This window comes from Lepus europaeus, chromosome 11, assembly GCF_033115175.1.
Source record: "Lepus europaeus isolate LE1 chromosome 11, mLepTim1.pri, whole genome shotgun sequence".
NCBI classification, from domain to species: domain Eukaryota; kingdom Metazoa; phylum Chordata; class Mammalia; order Lagomorpha; family Leporidae; genus Lepus; species Lepus europaeus.
In genome coordinates, this window is record NC_084837.1 from 67,395,097 (window position 1) to 67,406,524 (window position 11,428).

The window sequence follows — 11,428 nt, forward strand, 5'->3', positions numbered from 1 at the left end:
AACAACAGGTGTGAGCATCCGAAGAGAGATGCCTTATTACCATGTTCTCCTGGCCACCACGGGGTAGCCACAGCAGGAAAACACTGGAGACCACAGCTCTCAGGGACAAAGCATGGAGGGAATCAGGAGGCCAGGGCTCTATTAAGGAATGGAGAGGCTGTGAGATTTGCCCAAGGTCACACAGTTGGTTGCCTCATTTGTAATTTCTGCATGTGGGGAGTGGAGTGGGGTGGGGGCATGAGGTGCTTATTAAGATTGGATTTAGATCTGAAATTCTATTTTTGAATGCTCAATAATCCCATATGTTTGTGCATGCATGTGAAGGATACTGTAATTCAGGCTTAGTGCCCTTTTCCGGTTCTACAAGATTTTCTTTAAAAATTGTGCACATTGGGGGCTGGCGCTGTGGTGTAGCAGGTGAAGCTGCTGCCTGCCATGCTGACGTCCCCTATTGGCGCGGGTTTGAGACCCAGCTGTTCCACTTTTGATCAAGCTCCCTGCTACTGGCCTGAGAAAGCAGTAGAGGATGGTTCGAGTCCTTGGGTCCCTGCTATCCTACATGAGTGCTCCTGGCTTTCTCCACATGAGAAGCTCCTGACTCCGGCTTTGGATTGGCCCAGCTCCAGCCATTGTGGCCATTGGGTGGAAGACCTCTCTCTTTCTCACCCTCCCTCTTTTTCTCTGCCTTTCAAATACATGAATAAATATATATATATATTTTTGACAGGCAGAGTGGACAGTGAGAGAGAGAGAGACAGAGAGAAAGGTCTTCCCTTGCTGTTGGCTCACCCTCCAATGGCTGTCGCGACTGGTGCGCTGCGGCCGGCGCACCGCACTGATCTGATGACAGGAGCCAGGTGCTCCTCCTGGTCTCCCATGGGGTGCAGGGCCCAAGGACCTGGGCCGTCCTCCACTGTACTCCCTGGCCACAGCAGAGAGCTGGCCTGGAAGAGGAGCAACCGGGACAGAATCCGGTACCCCGACCGGGACTAGAACCCGGTGTGCCGGCGCCACAAGGTGGAGGATTAGCCTAGTGAGCCATGGCGCCAGCCCCATAAATAAATATTTTTTAAAAATTATACACATCTCATGGGTATGGCACTAGGAAATAGGCTTTATGAGTGGAGGAAACTTGTCCATGTCCATCACTGCCTAACTGAGTTCCTGAGAGTAGTGGATGTCTTGACTAGTGTCTGCTAATACTAACTGATAGAATTAAAAAGGAGAGAATGACCCCACATGGGAAGCAGGATATACAGCAGACCCATAGAATGGCAGATGTCCAATGGCACTCTGGCCTCAGAATCAGCCCTTAAGGCATTCAGATCTGACTGAAAAGCCCATGAGAGTATTTCAGGCATGGAAAGCTAAGACACTGTGGCAAAAACAAAACAAAACAAAACCTAAATGAAAGATCTCTGTGAGTGAGAGTCCAGTGGAAAGAATGGGCCATCAAAGAAGGAGGTACCATTCTCTGAAGGGAGGAGAGAACTTTCAGTTTGACTATGACCTTGTTTAAATAAGATCGGAGCTGGCGAACTCAAAAGGCTTCCATAGCCTTGGTAATCCATGATAAGAGCCTAGGGTGATTACTGATGCCATAAAGAAGAGTGCCAATTGTTAAGTCAACAACAGTAGTCACTGTGGTCTTTCTCCCCATGTAGGATCTCTGTCCTTAATATGTTGTACTATGTGAATCAATGGTATAACTAATAATCAAACAGTATTTTATACTCTGTGTTTCTGTGTGGGTGAAAACTGTTGAAATCTTTACTTAATATATACTAAACTGATCTTCTGTATATAAATATAATTAAAAATGAATCTTGATGTGAATGGGATGGGAGAGGGAGTGGGAGATGTGATAGTTGTGGGTGGGAGGGAAGTTACAGGGGGAAAAAGCCGCTGTAATCCAACAGCTGTACTTTGGAAATTTATATTTGTTAAATAAAAGCTAAAAAAATAAAAAAGAAAGTAGTGGATGTCTAATAAACAAGGTTTACTGACTAAATATATTTTATTAGAAAGCAGGGAGCTTCTGTTTAGCTTAGTGGTTAAGATATCTGTGTCCTACATAGGACTGCCTGGGTTTGGGTTCAGGCTCTGGCTCCTGATTTCACCTTACTGAATGCAGACCCTGGGAGGCAGTGATGATGATGCAAGTGATTGGGTCCTTGCCATCCATGTGGGAGAGTTGGATTGCATTCCCAGCTCCCAGCTTTGACTCGGCCCAGCCCTTCTGCAGTGGGCTTTTGGAGAGTGAGCCAGTAGATGGAAATGCTTTCTTTCTCTCTCTCTCTCTCTCTCTCTCTGTCTCTCAACTAAGTAAAAATTTAAAAAAATTTCTTAAGAATTAGTACCTTACCCAGCAATTAACATAATGAGGAAAGCTAGTTGAGTGCAATTTTAGGGACAAGAACCAGGCCCCTGGTTCAGAGGAGGGTCCCAGGAAGAGTAGGTTAAAGTGTTGACAAGTGGTGGTCCTAATGAAGTTTGAACTTCACCTCCAGATTTTCTGTATTCATTCATCTCTGATGTCAGTAGGTTTAACGTGCCTTAATTTTCAACAAAGCCAAGACTTTCCCAGTGGACTCCAAGTAGGAAATGTGATGAAAAGGAGCAGAAATGGGCAGGTGGGTAGGTCATTGCATTTGCTGTGAGAACTGACCCTATGAGTGCTAATTGTTCAAAGAAATTCTAATTTCTGCTCTTTTCTTTCTCATCTATCCCTTGTATATGGAAGCCCTAGGTCAGTCATTTTGTACACTTCCACCCTTCCTTGTGTTTCCTAACATTTAATTCCTTTGTGTACTGCAACCCCAGCTCATGCTTTCGAGTATTAGCTTGACTTGATGTAGTAGTATTTTTACTTACTGTAGCAGTTAACCCTTTCAAGGATATCAACATTAGGTGCACACGAGCACACACATACACACCCCTCTGCCATCCCCATTGGAAGGGAGGCTTTTTTTTTTCTTTCTATTCTATGGATCAGGAAGATGGTACATGGTAAGAGGTCTTCCTTAGGGTCACATGGTAGATCAGTCCTAGCATACTCAGAGTGGGATAGTTCAAAAAAGTCTTCATAAAGAGATGATTTACAAATACTGCACATGGCATAGGGAAAAATCATAAGAAATGGTGCAGAATTCTAGAACAATAAGCAGTGGATCTATTACTACTTGTAGACAGGAAGAAATGAAGGCAAGAAGTGCTTGGCAGAACCAGAGTTAGGGAGGGATGTGTGGAAGGGGCATCTCTCTTTAAAAATTTTTTTTTTCACAGATAGAGTTAGACAGTAAGTAAGAGAGAGAGAGAGAGAGAGAGAGACAGAGAAAAGGGTCTTTCCATTGGTTCACCCGCCAAATGGCTGCTACGGCTGGCATTGCGCCAATTCGAAGCCGGGAGCCAGGTGCTTCCTCTTGGTCTCCCATGCAGGTACAGGGCCCAAGCACTTGGGCCATCCTCCACTGCCTTCCCGGGCCACAGCAGAGAGCTGGACTGGAAGAGGAGCAACCGGGACTAGAACCTGGCGAGGGGCATCTCTAAAGGAGCTGAGACTTTTGATGGAGGGACATAGCCACCCAACTGTAACGTCATAGGGAGAACACCAGGGAATAAATATCTCTACTTCCCTCTCATCATCCCCTTGATTTTTTTTTTAATTTTTATTTATTTGACAGGTAGAGTTACAGACAGTGAGAGAAAGGTATTCCTTCCATTGGTTCACCCCCCCAAATGGCTGCCACGGCCGGCGCTATGCCGATCCGAAGCCAGGCACCTCCTCCCAGTCTCCCATGTGGGTGCAGGGGCCCAAGCCCTTGGACCATCCTCCACTGCCCTCCTAGGCCACAGCAGAGAGCTGGAGTGGAAGAGGAGCAACCGGGACTAGAATCGGGTGCCCAAAAGAGATGCCGGCACCACAGGCAGAGGATTAGCCAAGAGAGCCACGGTGCTGGCCCTCCCCCCCCCCCCCGCATCCCCTTGATTTGTTACCAGGGGTCCCTGCCCAGCAGAACCAACTGGAAACCAAAGGCAAGGAAGCCCAACCAAATTCCTTGCAGGTTAACCTCCCGGCTCTGCGTGGGACGAAGTGGAGAGTGATCCGGAGCACAGGAGGATGGCTGCTGCACCTGTCAGCCTGAGGGGCCTTGGGACAGAGGCCATCTCTTCAGCTGACCTTCTTGCTACTTGTTCAATCTTGCCTTCTTCCTGGAGAGAGAATCCGAGTTTACAGCATCTGGTCCCAAACCTCCTGTGAGCTCTCATGCTGTTTGATGCCTCGATATTAAGGATTTCTGGTTAGAAAGCAAAACTGCAAGTGGATATATAATTTATCCATTAATTATCTCTGTAAATTGTTAACAGGGCCCATCGAAAGTTGATTACTGTACATCTAACAACTGTTCTTTCTACCTGTTAACTGTGAGACTTTGTTACCTTACCCCAACTGCAAAGTAATTTTTGATACTGATTATGCTCTCTGGCTGCATGCATCAGCATGCTGCTGATGAGAAATCTCATAAGGAATTATAGTCAATGCCAATCATTGTGTAAGTGAAGGTCAAACTTTACATCTTCTATTGGTGTCATCAGCATTTTTTAGGATAAATCTTTGAAGCACACAAATTAATATTGGGCTGCACGTCAGCACTGAAGGCATTTGCGAGGAATTAAATACCTGAGGACTACATGAGAGGGAGTGCGGGAGAGAGAGAAAAATATGAGTCCCCATGCACAAAACTGTTGGTTTAAACCACAAGGACTATGATCAGGCAGCTTTGTAAAAGTGCTAAGTGCAGCTCAGATGTTTGAGTTAGTCAGAAATATTCCTTCCAAGTTTTAAGTCTCTAGTCAGTGAACAGCTGTACAGAAAGATTTGCACGCAAATATGTGTGTACACACACACACACACATGCATAAACTCTTATGGAGCTCCACTTAAAATTGTAGCTGGGAGTGCATTTGTAGAGGCAACATGTTATACATAGTGCGTATGTAGAAGCATATGTAGTGTGGTAATTAAAAGCAGATCCTCTGCAGTAAGATAACCCTGGGACCGAATCTTGGCTCACCACATACTATCTGTGACTTTTCTGAGTCTGTTTCTCTCCTATGTACAACATTAATAATAACAATGTACTACTTACTTCATGGAGTCTGTATCAGTTTTTGCTACAATGATGCTACATAATAAATAACCACAACATCTCAGCCGTATGTTGGCCAGGCAGCTCTGTTGACCTTGTGAAGGCCTGATCCCTTTTCTGGGGGTTGACTGGCTATTGATTAATCCTGGGTGGCTCATCTGGTATGATGACTCAAGTGACTGGTTGTGTTCAGTGTGTTCTGTGTCTTCCACATGCTGGCTTGGGCATGGTCTCATGGTGATGGCGGAGGGCGAGAGTAGTACACAGCAACACAGAAGCACTTTTTAAGCCTCTGACTGCCTTTATGGTAGCTACTACAGAAAGTTCCTGACTTATAGTGGTTCCACTTATGATCTTTCTGCTTTGCAGTGGTGCAAAAGGGGTATGCATTCTGTAGAAAGTGTACCTTAAATTCTGAATTTAGATCTTTTCCTGGACTAGTGATATGCAGTATGATAGATACTCTCTCAATGTGGGTTAGCAACAATGAGCTGCAGCTTCCTGTCAGCCTTATGCTGATGAGGGCAAACAACAGATAGTCTACAGTGAACTGCCTTGCTAAACTGTAATGTCCAGTAGGTTAGGTGTATTAAGTTGTTTTTGACTTACTATTTTCAGCTTATGGTGTCAGGATGGAACTCCATCTTAAATGGAGGAGCTTATATATTTCATTGGCCAAGGCAAACCACAAGGCTGAAACTCAAGTAGGAGCAGGAAGACAATGCATAGTCACGCTCAAAGAACCTGAGTGGCACAAGGAGAGATGAAGAATTGCAGCCATTCATGTAACCAGTCTACTGTAGGACAATGGGGTTTACAAGGATAATACTCAGCACATGGAGATCATTCAGTGAATAGTAGCAGTTGTCTTCATTATTACTCCTACTTTGTGTGACAATTAGCACCTATCAAGATTTTAATTTTCCCAATTGGCCTACTTTATGAAGTTAAAGAAACTCTTGGTGTAGAACAGAATGAGAAGACTTGGGGTCACAATTTGGCTAGGAAACCTATGTTTAATACACTGCGGTAGAAAGGAATGTTTGGGGACCCTGCTTAATGGACTGACTTTGACTGATTTTTTTTTGTGACCTTGTTTATTTACTTCTTCTTAATCTCTTGAGCTGCAAAATGCAGATAACTGAGCTTATCCTGCTGGATTTTTGTGACAATCACATGAGGAAAATATCTTTTATGTCTTTATTAATGTCTGTCACAGTTTGTGTTCGGTAAATGATAGCTGTTATTATTTATGTTTAGCAATCTGTGTTTGAAAAATTAGAAAAATAATTACCAAAATTCTACCAGAGATATTAACTATTAACATGTTGATTATTTGGCCATATTTTTATATGCATTATTTCCAAAATTAAGACTAAAAACTTATTCTAGTATAGAGACCATTTTTCTCAATTAATATAACATAACCTCAATTTCTTTGTCCATTAATCTGTTGGTGGATATTTAGGTTGTTTCCATGTCTTGACTGTTGTGAATAATGCTTCAGTCAACAGGGGAGTATAGATATCTATCTCTTTAAACTGTTGATTCTGTGTATTTGATGCCCAGAGTGGGACTGCTGGATCATGTGCTAGTTCTATTTTTTACTTTTGGAAGAAACTCCATACTGATTTCCATAATGATTGTATCAATTTGTATTCCCACCAACAGTGCACAATGTTCCATGTTTTCCATATTTTCACCACTTTTTATCTGTCATCTTTTTGATAACAGCCATCCTTAGGTGTGTGGTGATAGCTCACTGTGCTTTTGATTTCAATTTCTCTAGTGATTAGTGGTGTTAAACATCTTTTCATGTAACTATTGGCCATTTAAATGTCTTTGGAAAAATGTGTATTTGGGTCCTTTGCCACTTTTTAATTGGCTTATTTTTAACTTTTCACTAGTGAGTTGTGTGAGTTCTTTATGTTTTGGATGTCAACCCTTATCAGATCTATGGTTTGCGAAGATTTTCTCCTATTCCATAATTTGCCTTTTTATTTTTGTTGGTTATTTCTTTTGCTGTGCAGAAACTCTGTAGTTTAATTTGTCCCATTTATTTGCTTTTGCTTTTGTTGCTTGTGCTTTTGGTATCATATTAAAAAAAATGTATTGATTTGAGAGGCAGAGTTACAGGGAGAGGGGAGATAGAAAGAGAGATCTTCTATCCACTGATACACTCTCCCAATGGCTTCAGTGGCTGGAGCTGGGCCAATCTGTAGCCAGGATCCAGGAGTTTCTTCAGGGTCTCCCATGTGGATGAAGGGGTCCAAACAGTTGGACCATCCTCCCCATTGCTTCCCAGGAAAATTAGCAGGGAACTGAATCACAAGTGGAGCAGCCAGGACTCCAACCGGCACCCATATAGGATGCTGGTGCTGCAGGTGGCAGCTTTACTCTCTACACCACAGCACTGGCCCCTAAACCCAATGTTGAGAAACTTTTTGCCAGTGTTTTCTAAATTGTGATTTCATACATGTAATGCCACATTATTCATTCATGAAGAAATCCTGTCATTTGTGATGACATGGATAAAACTTGAGGGCATTGCCCTAAGTGAAATAAGTCAGAGAAAGACAAATAATGTATGGTTTCACTTATATGTGGAAAATAAAAAGTGGAACTCATAGAAATAGAGTAAAATGGCTGTTGCCAAGGGCTGTGGAATGCAGAAAGTGGAAAGATGCTAGTTACAGATTACAAACTTTCTGTTATCAGAGGATTAAGTTCAGGAGAGATAATGTATAGAATGGTGACTAGAGTTTATCATATCATATTGTAGCCTATACCTGAAATTTGCAGGTCTTAAGTATTCTTATCACAAAACAAAACAAAAAATGGTGCTTTGGTGAAGTGATAGGTGTGTTTATTAACTTGATTGTGGTAATTATTTCACATGTATGTTGGAATCATGTTGTATACCTTGAATTTATACAATCCTATTTGTCAATCATATTGCAATAAAGATGGAAAATTTTAAAAAATCTATAATGATATCCTTACACATGAACAAATATAAATCTATAGCAATTATTTTAATATGTCATATTCAATATATTGATATGTTATTTTAAAATTTATTTTATTTATTTGAAAGACAGAGCTACAGAGAGAGGTAGAGATAGAGAGAGAGGTCTTCTATCCTCTGGTTCACTCCCCAGATGGCATCAATGGCCTGAGCTGTGCCGATCCAAAGCCAGGACCCAGGATCCAGGAGTCTTTCCCAGGTCTCCCATGGAGGTGCAGGGGCCCAAGGACTTGGGCCATCTTTTACTGCTTTCCCAAGCCATAGCAGAGAGCTGGATTGGAAGAGGAGCAGCTGGGACCAGAACTAGTGTTCATATGGGATGCCGGCACTTCAGGTCAGGGCTTTAACCCACTGTGCCACAGCTCCAGCCCCTAGATATGTTTTAATTTAATGGACCAATATCTTATTATTGGATCTTTAGATGATTTCCAATTTTTTAACTACTTCAGTAACATGCAATGAATATATTTTTGTATCTTCATCCATTTATCAACTTTTTAAATATTTGACAGATAGAGTTAGATAGTGAGAGAGAGAGACAGAGAGAAAGGTCTTCCTTCCGTTGGTTCACCCCCCAAATGGCCACAATGGCCAGAACTAAGCCGATCCGAAGCCAGGAGCCAGGTGTTTCCTCTGGGTCTCCCATATGGGTGCAGGGGCCCAAGCACCTGGGCTATCCTTCACTGCCCTCCTGGGCCACAGCAGAGAGCCGGACTGGAAGAGGAGCAACCGGGACTAGAACCCGGCGCCCATATGGGATGCTGGCACTGCAGGCAGAGGATGAACCAAGTGAGCCACGGCACCGGCCTCCATTTATCAACTTTTTAATGTTAAATTTCTGGAAATACAATTTTTTGGGTGCTTGGTTTAAATATTTGTCCCGACAAACTCATGCAGCAGTTAATCCCCCAAATCTTATGTTAATGGTATTAAGTGAGCAGAAACATAACCCCACTATGGTGTTTGTAGGAAGATCTTTGGGATGAGCCAGTCCCAGCGGCAGCGCTGTGGCGTAGCAGGTAAAGCCACTGCCTGCAGTGCTAGCATCCCATATGGGTGCTAGTTCTAATTCCAGCTGCTCCACTTTCGATCCAGCTCTCTGCTATGGCCTGGGAAAGCAGCAGAATATGGCCCAAGTCCTTGGGCCCCTGCACCCACATGGGACACCCAGAAAAAGCTCCTGGCTCCTGGTTACAGATCAGCCCAGCTCCAGCCTTTGCGGCCATTTGGGGAGTGAACCAGTGGATAGAAGACCTCTCTCTCTCCGTGCCTCTGCCCCTCTGTAACTCTGTTGCTTTCAAATAGATAAATAAATCTTAAAAAAAAGGAAAAGAGACAGCGGCGCGAGAGGCTCCGGCGATGCTCATTGGCCAGAGAAGGGCAGGCCGGGCGTGAGGGCACGCCCCCCGGCGGCCTCGGGTTTGGTTGCGCGGCGGCCGGGGAAGGAGACGCTGCCCTTCCGCGGCGATGGGGTCCCGGCCACGTGGGAGCGACTTCTGGTATGTGCGTCCCTGTGCTCCCGGGGCCTGGACGGTGCCCGGGACCCAGCCAGCGGCGAGGTGAAGGCCATCTCCTTGGACCAGCTCTAGGCCCTGAGGGCTGTCGCCTGGGGCGCTGGACCGGCCATGGAGTTCCGGCGGACAGAGGGCATGTCCATGATCCAGGCCCTGGCCATGACGGTGGCCGAGATCCCTGTGTTTCTGTACACGACGTTTGGGCAGTCCGCCTTCTCCCAGCTGCGGCTGACGCCGGGCCTGCGGAAGGTCCTCTTCGCCACAGCCCTGGGGACCGTGGCCTTTGGCCCTGGCCGCCCACCAGCTGAAGAGGCGGCGGCGGCGGAAGAAGCAAGTGGGCCCCGAGCTGAGAGGCGAGCAGCTGGGCACGGTGCCCCTGCCCGTCCTCATGGCCAGGAAGATGCCCTCAGGGAAGAGAGGCGGCTCCGGCCGGAGGGTGCAGAGCCCCGGCAGCAAGAGCAACGACACGCTCAGCGGCATCTCCTCCATCGAGCCCAGCCGGCGCTCCGGCTCCTCCCACAGCCTGGCCTCGGTGGCGGCCGTGAACTCATCCAGCCCCACGTGTCTGGGGCCATGGGACACCAGAGGGGTGGAGGAGTCCGTGAGCACGAGCGATGGCCACGCCGAGAGCCTCTACATGCAAGGCATGGAGCTGTTCGAGGAGGCCCTGCAGAAGTGGGAGCAGGCGCTGAGCGTGGGCCAGAGAGGGGACGGCGGCAGTACCCCCACGCCCGGGGACGGCCTACGGGACCCCGAGACTGCGTCGGCAGCGCCGTCGGAGCCGGAGTCGCAGCACCGGGAGTTCGCCGAGAAGCTGGAGTCGCTGCTGCACCGGGCCTACCACCTGCAGGAGGAGTTCGGCTCCACCTTCCCCTCGGACTGCGTGCTGCTGGACCTCGAGAGGACGCTCATGCTGCCCCTGGCCGAGAGCTCGCTGCGGCTCCGGGCGGACGACGAGGACAGCCTGACCTCAGAGGAGTCCTTCTTCTCTGCCACAGAGGTGACTCGCGTGGGGGCGCTAGGGGCGGGGCCTGTGCAGCCGCGGCCGAGCGCTGGGCGTGGGAGCGTGACGTGAGGGCTGGCTGCTCCTGGGGACTCGGCACAGAGGCCGAGACACTGGGCCGTGGGCCCCGTGGGTGAGAGGGCAGGCCTGCCCCATGGCTGTGTCTCTCGCTGCCCGCTCGCTGCTGCACACAGCGTGGCCTCTCGGGAGGGCTCCTGGAGGCGGGGACGTGGAAGGCCGGAGCCGGGCGCAGGCCCAGGCCTCCTGGGCTCTGACGTCCCCTCGCCAGCGGCACGGGCAGGCACCTGGGACCTGGTGCTGCGGCTGACGCAGGCCTGAGCCGCCCCCTGCCCGCCCCTTAGCTCTTCGAGTCCCTGCACGTGGGAGACTGCCCCATCCCGCTCTCCAGGCTGGCGGCCGCCTACGAGGAGGCCCTGCAGCTGGTGAAGGAGGGGAAGGTGCCCTGCCGGACCCTCAGGTGCGCTGGGGGGTGGCGGGCAGAGGTGGGGGGTTCCGGGGTGCTCGGTGAGGGCCCAGGCTACACTGAGACTGGCGGTGACAAATCAGTGCCATTAATTCATCAAATGACCGCCAGGCCGTGTTCTCATCGAGGCCTGACCACAGCGACACAGTGGGCGCTGTGCCTGAGCCCAGGGTCTCCAGGTCCACACTGTGTGGCCGATGGCCCTGCGGGAGTCGCCTCTCGTCTTTCAGCCCATCTGTGGTTGTGGGG

At 47.8% G+C, this 11,428-nt stretch overlaps 1 protein-coding gene across 1 annotated transcript; it reads left to right on the forward strand.

Moving 5' to 3' along the window:
• The first annotated feature begins 9,606 nt into the window (after positions 1-9,606).
• Positions 9,607-10,767, forward strand: LOC133770567 (mitoguardin 2-like). The gene is given in 2 exon segments (XM_062206640.1): positions 9,607-9,974; positions 9,976-10,767. Coding segments are annotated over 2 exon segments (963 nt in total). The 5' UTR covers positions 9,607-9,803.
• Positions 10,768-11,428: the final 661 nt, after the last annotated feature.